Raw genomic sequence first — 18,002 nt, 5'->3', positions numbered from 1 at the left:
GTGCTGCATTTGAAGCCTCTTCTCTAGAGGGAGGCAATGGCACATGGTTTGCTTGGAGGTGCTCCTCCGGGCAGCGTACGGGCATGTTCATCCCTCCACACACAGCTCCAACACCCAGCCTCGCTGGCTGGTTTTGCACCAAGCAAAACGCATCTCTGGCGTCTCGCCTGCGCCGGCGCGTACGTATAAGCAGAATGTTTTAATTAGGATAATACACACGGTTTAATCCGAATGCTTCGGGTGGGCTCCTGCTTAAACAGCAGTTCATTTAAATAAGCTTTATCTAAATGTTAGTCAGTGTTATAACCACATTGCGCCTCTGACTCGGTTCATTTAACTAAAGCATCTGAAACCTTTAACCCTCTATTATCAGCTCTGATTGTTATTGACAGGCTAATTCCCCCGCTGCCGCAGTGCAGGAGATAGACAGAGAGCATTAGCCTTGAGAAATCTGTGACCTTTAGCTGCCAGATTATAGAAGCATAAGACTTGGAGTTAGAAAAGACCTATTATGTCATCTCGCCTATCTCCCCGTGCACACAGGACTGTCCCTTTCTGTAGAGCTGATCAAAGCTTGGTTCAACCTCACTTTGGGTATCCATGGTGAAATGGCTCCCTGCGCAGCGTTTGCAAGCTGTTCCCTCGGTGGATTGCAGCTCGAATTGTAACTTGTATTTATTCTCAGTCTTTTTTTATCTCCCCCCCCCCCCCCCCTTATCTTGAGCGTTATCTTGGAAACTGTTGTGTCAGGTCTAGCCCTCCTTGGTGTTTGTGCCCTGGGGAATATTTGCTGTGGCTCTGAGAATTTCCAAACTGCTTGGATCCCTTGATGTGAAGGGATAGGAGACAGGGGAATGTGCCCAGCGAGCCCTGGGAGGATGATGATGGGTATTTGGGGAAATGCCTGGTCTCCTCCAGCATCTGCAGACCTATCTCACCCACATTTCTCCCTGTGTGGTTTCTCCCCGACAGCCCTCTATCAGCATTTAATCCTGGTAGAAGTTCCCTTTTCCCCTTCCCTGCATGCATCACTTCTCCTTTCCTTCGGCAAGAGGTCAGGGGGGCCAAACCAGACAGATGAGAGAAGTCTCTGGTGGCTGAATTGCCCTTGCTCTTTTCCCCAGGGAGAGCAGGCTGCTATATCACATGCCATATGCAAACTTGCCTTAGCTTCATTTCTGCTTAGGTAAAACTTGCTGGTGCTTTTCAGAAAGGAGTGGTCATGAACATTTTACATATTATTAAAATAGGGGCGAAACTTTTTCTAAAAGAGAGTTCCTTCTTGCCCCCTCATTTTTCGAGTAGCTGTTGCCTCTTTTTTGCAGTCACATGCTGAGTAGATAAGTAAAAATCTAATTTATATGCATGTCATCATATTTTTATATTCCATTCTGGGCTCTGAAGGTCAAGCCGTGCTCATGCGGGCTCAGGCATACCGAAAGGGTTAGCAATTCTTTCATTAGGGTTTGTTAATAATTCAGCTGATGTCTGAGTCAGGAAAGAAGCCTGTTCCCTCTTCTGTAGGTGCTGCAAGGCCTGCAGAAGTGAAACACATTATTATCAATAAAGAATGCAGATGAGGGGCTCTTTAGAGGAAATAATGTCACCTTTATATATGCAACCATCCTCTGTTATGAAAACCAATGTAAAGTTGCTGCAGGTGGACTGCTCTTACAGTTAAAATGTTGGGTGAAGACTCAAGAGATAAAAATTTTTTAGCTTTGCCACGATCTTTGGGCATGTCATTTACAAGTGCTAACTGAAGTCAGGTGGGATTTAGGCATTTAAATAATTTAAAAACTTTTGAAATATATCTTTACATTGCCCTGAGCATGTTTGCCCCACGTGATGCAGCCTGGCTAGAGATACCTGAATGGACCCCGAGCCAGCCTGTCCTGCAGAAGGCATATCTGGGTTAATTGGTCCAGTCTTAGGAAGGCTCGTTAGCTCAGAATGAAGTGATACATGGCTGTACCCACACTCCTCCTTGTTCCAGACACAGATCATCTGGAGCAAGTTTTAGGAGCTACCTGGAGCTGCATTGCACCGTACAGAAGTAACTGGAGACTCTTTCTCATTGACAAAAAGAAAGCTGACAGTATTTTTCTGGTTTTAAAATGGTCTTTGAAGCTTGAGTTGTAGGTGTTGGAGAGGTATACTGAAACTGCAGAGATGGAGCATGTGCCTGGATTGCCCTGTTAGTAATGTATGACATAGAAGAATATCGCTTACCTGGAAAGTGGTGATTTATGTTTTTTCTCATTTTATTTTAAATGAAAACACAGATTTATATTTCCAGGCAATCTCATTCCTGTATGTCATGTAGCAGCTGATTATGTTTGTGCAGAAAAGCATAAAAAGTCTTGGTGTTCTTTCATATCATCCTGCCCTCTCTACCACCCAGCGGAAAGAATGAGAAATATGTTTTTTACCGGGACACCTTTAAAAATTACTTTTTAAACAAAATATCTTGAACCTTTCTTTGCAGAAAGCCCCTGGTCTCTGTGGATCTGGACAAGTGACATTAAGAACGCAGGGACAGATGCCACCATCTTCTTCCAGATTTATGGAGAGAAGGGGAAGTCAGATGAGATGAAGCTGGACAACAATTCAGACAACTTTGAAACTGGGCAGACCGACAAGTTCATGGTATGAATCTTGTGCAAGCAGTCAATTTGGCTTGGTATTGTTTTCCAGGGCATTAGCTTCAACCCTGCACAGAAAATCATCAGCATGAGGTCTTTATCTCAGTAGATCCTTCTGAAGTGGAGGTGAAGTCATGCAGTTTGGCTCAGTTTGGCGGTGATGCAAATGATTTTCCCACCTATGGATATGGTTTGTCTTCTCCAAACAGGGCTTAGGCTGGGGTTCCCGGGTGCTCAGGTGATGACGAATTCAAGTCATAGTGGTACTAAGTACCACATCTCCTCTGTGGCTCCTGAAGCAGATAGTGTCCCCCTCAGGCACAGTCCCACTCATGTCATAGACTGCTCCACCCATTTAGACCATGCCTTTCTAAAGCTAATAATGGATCTGTTTTTCCTCGAGTGCCTAATTGGTCGTTAGCTATTTACAGGAAAATTAGCAGTAGCGTTTCTTCACCTCAGTGATCCGGTCTTCAGCATCCTTGGACGTGAGCCTCCATGAATGTTTGGGGCTGAGCTCAACAGCATGTTGAGTTTGGAGGCTGGGGAGGGTCTTGTGTTTAAGAACAAATATGTTTAAAAGTTAAATGGGGACTGGTCAGAGAAAAATTGAGAAACAGAGGATTTTAATGCATGGTTGGAGCCAAAACATTTACCCCCTTTGCACCAGCAGCCGTAGATGCCGTCTGGAGGAAGCATGGCTGTGCTTTGCAAACCCTGTTTGAGAAAGAGCTGAAGCTTGAGAACTGGCCTTAGTTCTTACTGGAAAGAGTGGTTTCAAGGAGCTCTCTTTATCAAAAGTGCATGGATTCATCTTATATGTTCTTGTCTCCTGAAAAGAGAGGCATCAAGCTGTCTTTGCAGGGTAGGGTTTATTACTTTTAAAGAACATAAGGGTTTTTTTACTTTAGTTTTTGACTTCTCTCTGATGTGGCTCTTTAAAGATGTTCAGAGGTGTCCTTTGTGTGCATGCTTTGCTGACTTACAGAAATGGATAATGCACTTTTTTTCCCCCTCTATAGATCGAGCTCCCTGATCTGGGCACATTTTATAAGCTTCGGATATGGCACGAGAAAAGAAATCCCTTTGCTGGCTGGCATCTGAATAAGGTGAGGGGATGGCAAGGGAAGGTAGACCTGAAAAGCCAAATTGGTCACAGAGGTCTGCACTGCCAGTCCTGGGTCACCGCGTTCCCCAGCTGACAGCTGAGTTTGATGCGCAGCGGTCAGAGGTGCCTCCCTTTACAGACGGTGCTGGCTGAGGAGTGGAAGTGGAAATCCTGCACGAAAAATGGGACGTGAAGAGAGCCCATCGTAGTGTTTGCAAAAACACGCGCGGAGAGAAGGATTCATTGCGTGGTTTTTGGAGGAAATTCCTTCTCCTTCCCGCCCCTCTCAGTTCAGGGAAATGAGAGCAACGGGAAATGGCAGCTCCCAGCAGCCCAGATCGATGGTGAAAATCACGTTTCCCCACCCTTCCAGTGTCAGACCACTGTAGTCCCCCCTCGCTGCTGCCAGGGTCTTTTTCCCTTGCTCTTCAGAAAGCTTCCTACTCTTAAACATCACTAGTGTGCAGAGAGGCAAACCCGCTCCTTCTGTGGCCTATTTAGGCTGGTCATAACGAAAACCTGATTACGGCAGAGACCTGTTGTACAGTGGAGGGTAACCTGCCCTGAGGTGCTGACAGCCCCATTGCAGGAGGTGGACGCTTGCAAACTGGAGGAGCCCGTGGAGACCGTGCAGAAGAGAGCAGCCCTGTGCTGTTCGGGAAATAAAAAGGGTGATCAGCTTGATCTTCAGTCACATATCCTTTGTTCTATCAACAATGATTACTGTGCTGTCCGCCCTCACCTGGGTCTGCAAGGCAGCGAGTTCATCTCTAAGCTTCACCCATACTCCTGCAGAGCTTGGAAGACGTTCTCTGCACTTAACAAAACATACACTGCTCTGCAGCCATAAATAACCGTGATGATAAATCACAATTTGCCGCTTAGCGATTTTTCTTGCGTGCCTCTAATGTGCTTTGACAGATCCTGCTCTCCTGCATTGTCAGGGAGATGCGAAAGCATACGCAGCCAAACACCTCTTCAGTGGGGAGAGGGCATCAAGTACTGCTGTGTTCACCATATGGTGGGACAAGGTGTCTGGCTGCGGTCTTTATCAAAAAGAAAGCGCTGGTCAGAATTTGGATCACTGCAATCGTCACTATTTGGTCAGAGGTGATGAGCAAGAATGCTTAGACCTTCCATAGCTATACATTTCCCTGGGGTATTCTCTTTTTCTGCACAGTAATTGTGTTCAGGGAGGACAAGAGGGATCTGACAGTGTGTCTAGGACTCACTTTGGGCCAAACTGTCTAAGCAAACCTCTTGAAGATGCATGAAATCTATCTGCCCATATACAGCCAGTCTGATGCTTTCTGGATGCATCAGGCTCATGGCACATAAATCCCATCACTTGTGCATCCATTTTAGCATCCGGGAACTTAAATGAAGCCTTAATGATGTTTTGTCCAGTCCTCACACGTTTCATGCCAGGCTTGCTTCATATTGGGGCAGGCTTCCATTTTCTGTTAGAAGAACACAAGAAGAGCCGTGCTGGTCAGGCCAAAAGTCCATCTAGCCCAATATCCTCTCTCCTGTGTCACATAAGTGCATGATCAGAGAACAGTAAGAAAAGGACAAGCATTTATGATACTTCCCCCTAAGCAGTTTTCAACTGCTTCCAGCTGGGGACTTACTTCCTGAACAGATCTACTAAATACAAAGCATTTAGTAGGTTTCTCTTCCATTTATTTGTTCAAAGGTTCCAGTCTCCCCTTGAACATTTAAACTTTTAGCAACCATAATAGCTTCTGGCAAGGACTTCACAGGTTGATTGTGTCTTTTTGTTTGCTTTGAAATTCACTCTACAAGCATCATTTGATGCCCTGTATTTCTTGTAGCAGAAGAGTGAAGAGTTGACCCCCCCTCTGCCTTCTTCATGCCACCTGTGCTTTTGTAGCCCTTCTTCATACCCTCCCTTCGCTCGCTTTGCCAGCCATCTGCAGAGCCCTACCTTATTTGCTCGTTACTTCTTTGGAAGCTACTGCAGATCTTCGCTCATGCTTGCTGCCATTTTCTGGCTGTTTTCTCAATGTGCCACGCACTGATTTTGAGCTGCGAGAACCAGCAGTGCAAGCGCCATCCACAATTTGCTCTGTGGATTTATACAGTGGCATATGACGAGCAATTACTAAGAGCCACAGTATCCATCAAAACTTTTACAACACCGTGGATTGATTGGAGAAAGGAGGAACGAAAAGCCGTCAGCTATGACAGACTTTGCTCCATGCATCACTGCGGTGCACGAGTCGGAATGACGGTCTCGTTATTAATGTGTGTTATTTCTCAGCTGCTACCTACTCTTGCTTCCCAGGCAAAAACCTGTCAAGAGCTTGTTGCTTTTTTGTCTTTAAGCCTCTGAACTCACGCAGTGTTTTGGTTTAATGAAGGTAACTCTGCTGAAAACGCTGACAAAAGAAAAATACTCATTCAACTGCGGCCGCTGGCTAGATATAAATGAAGACGACAATGAGATTGTGCGGGAGCTCCCTGCGGAGGGATCCCTAGTGACTGAAGTCATGCCAGGTGAGAGCCACAAGGTCTGTGCTTAGGACCTGAATAGAAAGAAACCCTCTTTGTGTAAGGGATGCACAGGCAGACCGATGCAATTCAATTAGCTTCTCTTTCTGGCACTTTCTCTCTGCAGTATTTTTCTGTGTGCATCATTAGCTGCATGAAGCGTCAGAAATCTCAGGCTCTTATTCTAAGCAGATTCCTCTGTGGAGGGAGATGGGAGACATCTGGCCACAGCACAATTGTTTCCAGAGCTATATTTTTTTTTTTTTCAAAGTTGTATTTTTTCCAGTCTCCCTTAAAATGTGAAATGCCAGGTTTGAAGAGATGTTCATGGAAAGCAAGCTTAGCTGAAATGCAATCTAAAATTTAACAATCATTTTTGGGCTTTAAAGTTTTATTTAATTATATGCAAATTTATGCAGCTATATGTATAAAGGTATAGGAAGTTGTACAGAACAGTTGTGCAAGAACGTAGGCGCCTTCCAGTACGTGTGAGCAATCTGAACTATTTATTGGGTTAACTATGCTTGAACTGGAGATTTAATTAAGGAAAGCTGCAGAACTTTGTGTTGGCTTCCTCAAGTGGTCACTTCTGTCTTGACCTTGTGTCACAGGAACTAAATGTACTTGGAGGGAGAATTTTGGAGAGCAGAATATCTCAAGGTGGCCGTTGGGATTTCTCTTATTTCCACCAAAGCACCCAATGGGGCTCCACACTCCATAGACCATGAATCCCGTGTTTTCTGAAATTTCCGATGAACTCAGTGATCTGCATGCAGCTGAGCAGTTCCTCAGAAGAGGAAGAGTAATTGTAATTGCAGATGTTATTAAAATGTAAATAAACCTGGTTTTGCAATGTATTTTTAATCAACTGTGGAGAGGGCTGCTTGAGTTCAAATGCAGGCACTTTCCCGTGAGGAGCAGTTGTGCTGAGGAGAGGCGAGACGCAGCACCCGCGTGTTGGGCTTGCGGGCAGGTTTCGGAGGAAGGGTGGGAGCATCGCTTCTCGCCTCTTCCCAATGTTGGAGATAAAATGTCTCTCTCTCTCGAGTCTGTGGGATGGTTCCTCGTTGTGAAATTTCTTCTGGAAATCCTTCACCCAAAGGGATGGGAGGGCAGAGGTGAGGGCAGGGTGGGGGGGAGGAAGGGGGCAGATCAATTTCCATCTAGTAAAATCCTAAATAAAGATCTCAAGGGTGACAAAGAGGCAAGACACAATCCAACCTCCTGCACTATGAGGGTCCCAAGCAGAGGAGGCCAACCGGGCTTGTCCTGCCCCATAAAGCCAGAAGAGCCCGTTCCTCAGATCCTTGAGCTCTCAGCCCTTTTTAACAACTTTTGTCTGCCTGCCATGCCCCTGGGTGCTGAAAATTATGTTTTCCCCAAACATGTTGTTACAAGCTCCACCATCACCAGGACCCCCTCGGAAGGCAGGAGGGAAGGTAGGAGGGCTGGGGCCCCGAGGACGCTATGCACTCCAATTCAGGAGGTTTTACCTGAAGGGGACAGCATTTTTGTGTTCTTTCTTGGAGGGGTTTTATGGGTTTTCTTAACATTTCAAGCTTTCCTATTTTGGCTTTTTTCTTTTCCTAGTGATAGCATGGAAGTGTAAAAGTCAATATATCAGCAGAAGTACCAACTGGAAGTATGAACACTTAAAATTAATTGTCAGTCTGTGGAAAATGCAGTAAATTTAAATGGCAATTAATTGTGTTGCTGAAATTGTTTTATTAATTTATGTCTCCACAGTGATAAAATACCGGGTGACGGTTTGCACTGGGACGGTAAGTGGGAGCGGCACAGATGCCAATGTCTTTGTCTGCCTCATCGGCGACCAGGGAGACACGGGAGAGCGTGTTCTCTACAACTGCATCAACACTGTCAATAAATTTGAAAAAGGCAACGTAAGTTCACACAGCAGCTCCTTAAGACAGGTTTTAAAGTGTGTGATGGTATTTTTTTTTTTTTTTTTTTTTTGAGATGTGTATTTATAAAGTTGGCTGATTTCCTTGCCAGTTTGGGCTAGGGCAGTAGGGAGAAATAAATCATGTCCACAGAGCATCATAACAGGTTGCAGTTGGAGAGAAATTTAGGTCAGGGACGGTGTGCCCATGCTTGGCATTGGTATGTTCATAAAAGAGTCTCCTGGTTTGCTCCCCAGCTAAGTACTGACTGTTGAAATTGCATCTTCAGATTGGGGAAGGTTCCAGGAAATCTGTCCATCTTCCAAGAACAAGAGGGAGCCTTTCCCCCTCCATCCATGGCAAAAAGAAATAGCTCCTGGGGCAAAGGAAGAAAAAGCATCTTATTTAATGTGAAAATCAGAACGAAAAGCCTAACGCGTTTCCTTTATATTTCCTCCAGTCTCCCCTCAACCATGCTGCACTCAATTTTTGTATCTTATTTTCAGTCTGGTTTTCAATATGTTTTTGTATGCCTGGGTCCTGAATGGAGGGGGGTGGAAATGGCCTGAACTGAAGACAGAGCTTGTTCCCTGGAAAGCTGGAGATAATGAAGAGGTCAAACTGTAGTTAAAGCCCTTGCAGCATTAACAAGCAAATAGTGTGCTGATCTGATCTGTGGGGTCAACCTACTTAATATGTATTCAATTATGAGGCACATTTTGGATCTCTAGGGTCCAACTTAGACTGTTAAAATGTAATCAGTATCTCCTGGAGGAGATTTTGAGAATCTGATCACAGAACTCTGAAGATTTCCTATCATTTGTGTCATTATTTGATTGAAGATTTGGAATGGAAAGAAAATGGGGATAAAAGGAGGTCAAGTTTTCAAAATTGACCATTGAATTTAGGGTTCTGAAATATGCATTAACATGTTGGATTTCCCTTTGAGTGTCCAGAATTTCCAATTCTTCACTGAAATCACTGAGGTTTTTAGACCTTAAAAGAACTTTCATCAAGGTTTTCTTGTGCCTGTAAAACCTGTCTGTGGAAAGATGTGGCATTTACCTAGTATGAAAGTTCATTCTGCTTCTAAATGATATAAAAGTTTGCAGACATGGATGTTGCAAACATCATATTTTTGCCAATGCACTTACATTATAGTTTTTTATTTTTAAAAGGTAGGTCCAAGCTGTAAAGGACAGCATTTTGTCACTTGGTGAAGTCTACTTTTGTCAAAATGGTAGCAAAATGAGTCATGTTTTGGTGGTGAAGACTGTTTCAATTAAGTTCCAAAGAAAGATTCTTGGTTCACAGAAGATACAAATATTTTTAAACACAAATGATGACTATTTTATTTTTACTCCCCAAAATGAGTTATAGGGTAACTTGCATGAAGCGGGGAAAAAAAAAAAAAAAAAAGGAAAAATAATTTTGGAAGTCATTTCATGTGATTAATAGTATCCAGATGATATAAAAAAACCTGGAACCTGTTAATGGAAAAATGCTCTCTTGGCATGAGGAGCAGAAAGCTGGTGAATGAATCCGAAGCTGTTTAAGGATTGATCCTGACAAACTTAGAGCTCATATATTCAAGAGACTGAATGAGTATTTCTACACTGATTAGCTCAGATACCCTGTTAAAAAGAAATGTAGCTAAGTCGGTGCGGTCTCTAATCTACAGCCACTTAAGCCAATAGTACCTTGATTACCAATTTAGCTTGAAAAGTTTGCTTGCAGATGCAAACTAACAGCCTGTGTAGAAGGTAAAATTTAAAGATGCCTCTAAATTAGGTGTTTGCCCTGCTGTGGTTCCAGATAGTTACTTACTCATTAATTTATATCAGCCATTAATAAGTAAGATGAACATCAGGCCTAATGAATTAGACTTCACTGGCTTAGACCGACTCAGTGAGGTTTTGATAACTTAAATCCCCAATTCAGCAGTTTGAGTATGTAAGTAACACTTGTTCATGTATGTAAGCTAATCATTAACACTTAAACCAGTGGTAATCTGTTTAGTGGTCTTTGTTTTAAAGGTCAGTTCGGGGTCCTGAATGATGGAAAAAAATACGATCTTTTTAACAAATTTAAATATTTAAATAAATATTGCCTTGCCACCATGCTTTCTGGGAGCTAGCTGCATATATGCTACCACCATATGTGTTTCACGGGCTTTGGGGTGATGAAGAAGGAACGAATCGCAGTGTTTGGTTAGCTTTCTCTTACCTAGCGAGACATCTCAGCCAGACGGTAACCACAGCAGTCATGTCTGTTTGTTGGGCTATATGCTTCAGATTTGCTCTGTGTTTACACCCAGGATTTACCATACATGTGTGCGCATCTGTACAGGTAACGTAGATACTTGTCTGGCCTGATTCCCGGAGGAGTAACTCATTCTTTTAATACATCTCTTTTCCTTCAGCCATCGGGAGCTGCTGCTCCCAGTACGCTCTTGGGTAACAGAGCTCTGGTCTTGAGGGGCTATCGCTTGGGCTAATCTGTAGGTGTGCGGCAGGTACACCCACCCTGATAGAAAGTGAAATTTCTTGGCAGTAGGTTGGTGATTTGAGCCCTTTTCCGGAGGGGGAAAAAAAAAAAAAAAAAAAAAAAAAGACGACATAAAGTCATGTTTCTTGTGGGTTATTAAGGGTATTTAGCTGCTGGGTTGGGTTCACACCAAATTCTGAACACAACTCATGGAGCAGCTGGAAATACCCCTGTGAAGCCATGCTCAATGTTTGCATGGCAGGAAATGGCTGGGGTTCAATTCTGCTCCGTAATCCGTGTCGTCTGAATTTAACGTTGGGTAATGTCTCTGAACTGTACCTCTAGATACCTCTGTGGATTTGGTCTGAAGTGACCTGCCCCAGGTTTCCCAGAAAGCTGGTATCTGAGAAAGGGTTTGAACTTGGATTTCCTGCCTCTCCATCTGAACTTCTTAATAATCAAATTACTTTTCTTTTTTACAGTTGTGGAGGGCATGCAATGACGTGGGAGACTTAAAATGCTGGCAGATCATGTATTTGTAAATCTAATGTTATACATCTAGCACAAATATTGAGGTTTTCATTCCTTGGTAAATTAATTTGTACTTTCTCCCTCATCTTGTGAAGAATTATCTTGCAGCGTGCTGATGATGTTGGTTTGATTGCAATAATAAATTTGGTTGGTTGGTTTGTTTGTTTTTAAGGAGAAATATTGCCTTACCTTTTTTCTTCTCCTTCTCAAAGGCTGATGAATTCTTCGTCGAAGCAGTAACGCTGAAGCAGGTGAGGAGGGTGAGGATAGGGCATGATGGCAAAGGAGGAAGCAGTGGCTGGTACCTTGCCAAAGTGATAGTGAGGGAAGAAGGACAGCCAGAAAGTGAGGCTGTGGAATTCCCCTGCTACAGGTACTGGAAACAATGCTTGCAAATTATGCCTCCATCTATGCATTTGCCAGACTTTGAAGAGCCTAGCTGTTGTTTCAAGACTGGAATTTTCTGAGCACAGCTTAATCCTTTTTTATTTATTCATTCATTTAGTTTTGCTAAGCCTGAAAGCAAAGAGTGTGGATTGGGAGGTTTAAGATACGGTTAACTCCCCTTACAGCAATCTGAATTGTGAACTTCTCAGCAATTAGCTCAGTGATACAGAGAATTTCCAAAAGTTAAAATGCAACCTTCCAGTACCACATCCAGTGTCACTGCAATTGCCTGCTGCCGAAACACACTCTGTAATCTGCTGCGATCTGCTAGTTTTATTGCATGTGTGGGAGGAGGTTCTGGTCCCTCACATGCACATCCCATCTTTCCAGGAGCGATGGGATGCTATTTTTGTGTTGGGAGAATGCAAGATTGTTATGCTGCCATTTTGAGAGCTCCTTGCATGAAGGGAAATGCATACCATGCAGACAGAGACAGCGGTAGAGCAGAGGGCTGTAACTTACCCCTACGGGTGAGTTATAAATGTATTCTTCTCTTTCCTGGACAATCAAGTGGCCAAAAGAAATGTGCTGTACCGAGGCTACCCGTGGGGAACGAGATGCACCATCTGTCCTGGCACTAACTAGGGTCTGCCTCAACATTGCAGCACAAACTAGAGAGAACTGGGTGAAAACATAACAGATTACCTTCAGTGTAGTTCAGTGTCCTGTAACGTCCCACTTGCCCTCTACATAACAGATTACCTTCAGTGTAGTTCAGTGTCCTGTAACGTCCCACTTGCCCTCTCAGGATGTCCACCCTGTAGGATGGAAGTTCACTGAGCTCCACTTAACAACATCAAGTACCTGTTCTAAAAAGTCATCTCCTGGGGGACAAGTGGAATTGTAAAACGCAAACACAATTATTTTTAATTTGCAAACAAAGGTAAAACCGCTAAGCTGATTACTTGTCTCTTGTCACTGTAAATCGAGAAGAACTCCGCTGTAATGAGGAGAGTCAGCCAAATACAAAACAGGAGCCAGCCCCAGCCTCTCTGCATTGCTAAAGCCACGTCACATCAGAGAGCAAACTCACCGGGGAGACGGCACGGAGCAGCAGATGCAATGTCATCTTGGTTGTGAAAAGCAAGCCAGCCTCTCCCTTTTCAAAGAACAAACCACCATTTTGTCATTGCTGCCTTTTGATACATATTTAACAACCATATGTTTTACTGAGTTAAGCAAGCAAGCTAGACAGGTTTTTACTTGGACATGAAGTATCCATGCGGAGAGCTGTTTTGCTCAGGCTCCTCAGAGATATTTCTGTGTTTAACTGCACCGTGCAGCTGGCTCATTTTAAAGATTTCCTTTTGAATTGCCTACTTACTTGACTGTTTAACTGGGTGTCCTCCCTCAGCTTGGAGTGATGACCCCCTTCCCCTTAGCTTCACACCTGTGGATCAGAAGCATCAGAGTCCACAGGGCATTCCCCTCAGGCCAGGGACTGAAAAAGGAGGGAGAAAGAAAACCCAAGACCTTATCCCCAAAATATTCATGGGGTGCATTCAGGCTTCAAGTGGCAAGCGATGGAATTCCACTCTTCTTACCTTTCTTAATGTCTCCTTTTTCCAAGTGATATCAGTGTTGTTCGTGCGGCTTTATTTGCTGTCCTTGTGCCAGCATTATCTCTTCCTCTCAGATTGAGAAGGTAACATGACTGATCGCCTCCAAACACAGGGACAGCTGCTCCCTCTCGCTATCTTTGGTGCCCGTGTCTCTTGAGAGACTGGGGCATCATCGCAGTATACGGGTGTCGTCATGGATTCTGGAGAGATCTGAGGGCGAAGGTGCTCACCCACTGCATCCTCCGTGTGAGGGCTAAACATCTCCATGACCTGCAGCGTTTGGATGTTCCCCTCCAGTCCTGTAGGCCAAGGACAGCTTATGTCCTCGCTGCTTTGGCAGGTGCTCAGAGAGGCCGGCTTCATCTGCTGCTTCAGAGCCAAGATGTTGAAGAAGACTTGGCCGAGAAGAGCTGCCTTATTTTAGTGAGCCAACGCAAGCGAGGTTAGTTAGAGACTCCATCGGGGCACACCAGGGAAGCTTCTGCTTCTGCTTGGCCAGTCTGTGGCCAGCCAGTAGACATGCTGATGTTGTCATTGTCTTCATCTCCAAGACCTGATTAACTTCCACTTTAGCACAATGGCATGGTCTGGAGAAAATAACTTCTGCTGCTGTGTCCTTCCTGAAAGCTGCTCCATTGACTTTCTGCCGCTTAGCTGCTGCTGTGAGACAGCTAGAGGACAAAATGCCTTCCAGCAGAAACACATCTCACCTGTGCAGAAAGCTTCGTGGGCGTCTTACCTCTGTGAAAACTGGGCTGTACCGGCATGTGGAGAGCAGATATTATAGCAAAGAGCTGGCTAACCAGCTTCCACTGTAACTAATGTCTGTAGGATGTCCTTACAGATCTTCATTGCATATAACTCATTGAAGTCTCTGTTCTTGTTATTTACATATTCATATACAAGGCTATGTTATGTCTTTTAATTTGAAAGCTTTTTTATGACTCTATAGGAACATCTATTACCTAATAGTCACAAGAGCTCTATGAGAAGAACTGTCTTTGCTGTACAAGGGAGCCAGCAGAGATAAAGAGAAGCTAAGTGGATTAATTGTGAGTTTGTGTCAGATTCAGGAAGAGCATCGAGAAATAATGACTCTCAGGCCTGTGCTTTCAGCTCTCGAAACAGCTGGCTGTAAAGGGAATGGCTTGTCGCTCTTCTTAGAGTCAGTGCTTTTTAAAGGGGTCATTTGATCTGTGCTTGCAAGAAGTAAATGCAAGTAACTTCTCCAAGTGTTATTTGCAGAATTACTAGTACATCACTTGGATGCATTGCAGTATTATTCCTCCCTTATGACCACACGACATTATAATATCCATGCTTTTAGGGACTGAACACTGAATCGTTCAGTGGCACAACTGAACAATTTATACCTTATAATACCTGATGTGGTTTAGGTATTGTGGTTATGAATACCGCTAGAAAGTTCGAAATGATGGAGTTCACCTTTCAGCCGAGAACTGGAGCCAAAACTTTTTGAAGCTCAGAACTGAGTTCTTCAGATTTCATTTTCTCCTCAAGGCTCTGTGGAAGTCCAGGAACAGGCTAGCTGACATTCCCTAAAATAGCCTATTTTTTATAATATTTATATCCCAGACAGAAATGAATTTTCAATCAAAGTCGTGAGTTCGTGATAGGATAGAATTTTATATGCTATAAATCATTACAGCTCCACTGAAATCCTCAATGATACTTCATTACATTTTTTTCTAAGCATATGGACTGCACCATCCTAATTTTTCTCCAGCACAAGCATAAGGGAACATCGTTAATTCTCTGAAGAACAACAGACAGACTATGAATGGGATGATGCACTGGGAGACTCCTGTGAAAGAACATTTATTCAATCAAATGCCAAAAGTGTTCATCATACAAAGGATCCAGAGAAACGTCCTTTTGTTGCCTAAAAATACGCTGAAATGTCTTTCTATTTTACACATATTGATGTCTATAGGTTATATTTAAAGACACATACAAATACATATGTGTCTCTAAATCTAATGTATGTGCTAATCATTCTAATTGCACACAGGCTATCATCTGCTGTATTTGAAATGCTATATATGATGTCATAGCATATTTTTTTCCAGTGCTTCCCTGACTCTCTGATCCTCTAGCAATTATCTCTGAAGTGGCTTTCATGTCATATTTGTGTCCGCTTTGGGTTGTTGGACATACAGTATCTCTTTAGAACCAAGTATGTGATACAGGACGTGACTACACCCTTGCAAAACCCACGGTGGCATGTGAATTACATGCACTGAAATCGAATAAAAGATTTTGACAGGTCTTTTGTACTGGGAATACGATGGCACTATACTGCAAAATTCTATTTTCTGCGGCCTGATGTGTTTATAATGTGTCAGTGCATTTGTGTTCAGTGTAAGACTATAAACCCCTGGTTGCAATCTGCTGCTCAGGGATATGCTATTGGAATTACATTGAAGTAAAATTTGGATATTGCAGCATATGTGCTGAAAGGAATGAACACAGTGGCATTGCTCATCCAAATACTTCCTCTGTCACTAAAATCATTTTCTTGAGAAAATAGTGTTTCTGCCACTTCTGGCTGTTCTCTTGGCTGAAACAAAGTAAGGAGCCTTAAGCCACTTCTGTTGATAAACCTCCCTTTTCCTCCTCCAGTCCAAGACATACTCTTCCTCTTGCCATCAGTAGCTACCAACATCGGTAGAGGCAACTTCTTTATCTAGGAGTGTGTCCTCCTTTTTTGATTAATTTTTCTCCTCTGTCCTCACTGCCGGAGCAGTTAGCATTTGCCATGCTGCACACAGAGATCTGTTTCTTGTGGGATGTATTTTCATCCTGCCACCTTGGCGCAGAAGTGGTTCACCCAGATTCGTCCCACGCTTCCCTAAAACATCAGCAATGGTGAAGGTGACAGAAAACAACAGCATGTACGCCGGCAATGGAAACAGCAGCTTGCAGGACACAAAAACCAGCAGCAGGAGAGCAGAAGCGTGTCTATCGTGTGAGCTTCTGCCTTCCTGAAGGCCATGCTTAATTCAGTGGTCGTGGGGTGGTGGAGTTCAGGCTCGAATTTTGTAGGTCCTGCCAGTTAACATCCATGTACACAGAAGCATCTTGACTTTTGGGATGATGTGATCCCCTAGCCATTGGATACCTGTCCAAGGACGTGAATCCTGAGCCAGCATCAAGAACTACATGGTACAAAGGTACTAAGGACCAGTTCTAACAGGTAAAAAAAAATCCCCCAACCCCAAAACATCAATAAAGGCTTCCTTTCTTAAGACAACGTGATGTCTTGGCATGCTCCTCTTCTGTCCTCCTTGCACTCCACCCTTGCTCAGTTCTTGACATCAATTTCATGGTCTTCTCCACAGATTTTTCTGCTCCTCTGTCCCCACTAGACCTCTCAGCCTCCACTGAGGCATAACACTGCACCCGATGCCCTCACATGGTGTTCGCGTGATCATCGCACGTTCACGTTTTCATCGCCTTCATGCTGACCCCCTTAGCTTTTAGCCCTTTTTAAGCCACCTGCACATGGCCACCTGCTTTACAGAGTGAAAGGGAAGAATACGGGGTAGACTGCGTACCCGACAACCCACCAAAGCTTAGAGGGGACCTGGGAGTGGACACGTGTTGTCTTTGTGGTTGGGCTGTATGCACCTCTTCTGCATGGGGACTTTGGTGTTAGTGCTTCTGGGAGCGGCCAGCTCTAGCTCATGTTTGGATTTCTCTCCCAGTGTCGGTTTTCTGCATGGTTTCTTTGTGCTTATTGTTTTCTTGTGCATGGGAAGGGAGAGGAGATTAAAAAGATAACCTTCCTTCAGATGGACGAAACGGAGACCTATCATCCTTGGTCTTCCAAAATACTTAGTTACTTCTTGGCCACCATGGCAAGTCTGACTGGTCACGACTGTAAGCTGCACTGGCTTATTACCAGCGAGATACCATAGGTCTGATCCACCTCCCAGTGGGCGTTTGTTCATGTCCCCAAACCCCTGTTATAAGGGTCGTTTGCTGGTTTCCACGTGTGCTGGCTCATCGGCAAAATCAAAGGTGGAAACTTAAACGGGAAGTGAGCTCCCTTCCTTTTTGGCGTGAGGGTCAGCCAAGGAGAAGGCGGGTGGCACGGGGTCGTTGCAGGAGGCTTGCAGTACATCTGTGCTGCACGTGTTCGTGCAGAAGCAGTTCTTCTGTGGCCCGGTGTCATTCACGTAGCTGTGTGGCCGCCTTTAAAAAGAAACAGTTTCTGGGGATTTGTTTTTCTAGTTCTGGGAATAATTATAGCAAGTTAAATACCCTGCGTGACCTGCCAGAGCTTGCTCACTTCTCCTTCGTTCACCCCCGCTGGGTTTAAGCAGTATTTTTAACTGCAAAAGATGCTGCTGCAGATAGCTGCGTACCTGGGAACGACGGGCTTTCTGGGAACTGCGCCTGCTCTCACGATGCTTTTCGGGGACTGAAACGGCCCCGGTGCACCGCTGTGGGAAACCTGACCCTAAGCAGATGCTTACAGGAATATCCCGAGTGCTGCAGCAGTCTGGGTTTGAAGTGGAAAGCGAGAAATCTCTGCCGGGGCCCTTGCAGTTGTCGTACAATGGTTGCTTTATGGCGTATGATGGGGTTGGGGTTGTAATTCCTTCATCCCTGAGGCTGAAGGAGCAGCTGTGAAGGTTACCAGACTAGCAGTTGGTTCCCCTCCATTTTCCTTTCAGATTTTTTTCCCTTGAGATCATGCTACATTTTGCTTTGTGCCCGGCTCTTCTTCTTAATTAGTGTAGTTGGATCGTTAGATTAATGTTGAGAAACAAAGGAAATC

The 18,002-nt window shown here is 44.2% G+C and overlaps 1 protein-coding gene across 4 annotated transcripts in view; it reads left to right on the top strand.

Annotated features, from left to right (window-relative positions):
- Nucleotides 1-18,002, top strand: part of LOXHD1 (lipoxygenase homology PLAT domains 1) — a 142,487-nt gene that overhangs the window by 47,633 nt on the left and 76,852 nt on the right. For 3 of the 4 annotated variants that reach the window (XM_030005443.1, XM_030005442.2, XM_030005444.1), the window contains 5 exons: nucleotides 2,489-2,649; nucleotides 3,668-3,754; nucleotides 6,138-6,273; nucleotides 8,014-8,168; nucleotides 11,399-11,559. In XM_030005443.1, the coding sequence (XP_029861303.1) occupies nucleotides 2,489-2,649; nucleotides 3,668-3,754; nucleotides 6,138-6,273; nucleotides 8,014-8,168; nucleotides 11,399-11,559 (700 nt within the window). Of the gene's footprint in view, nucleotides 1-2,488; nucleotides 2,650-3,667; nucleotides 3,755-6,137; nucleotides 6,274-8,013; nucleotides 8,169-11,398; nucleotides 11,560-14,173; nucleotides 16,413-18,002 lie in introns of those variants that run through there. The other variant, XM_030005445.1, reaches the window with a different exon arrangement.

The sequence above is a fragment of the Aquila chrysaetos genome, chromosome Z (genome assembly GCF_900496995.4).
Source record: "Aquila chrysaetos chrysaetos chromosome Z, bAquChr1.4, whole genome shotgun sequence".
Lineage (NCBI taxonomy): Eukaryota > Metazoa > Chordata > Aves > Accipitriformes > Accipitridae > Aquila > Aquila chrysaetos.
This window is presented reverse-complemented; position numbering and strand designations above follow the sequence as displayed.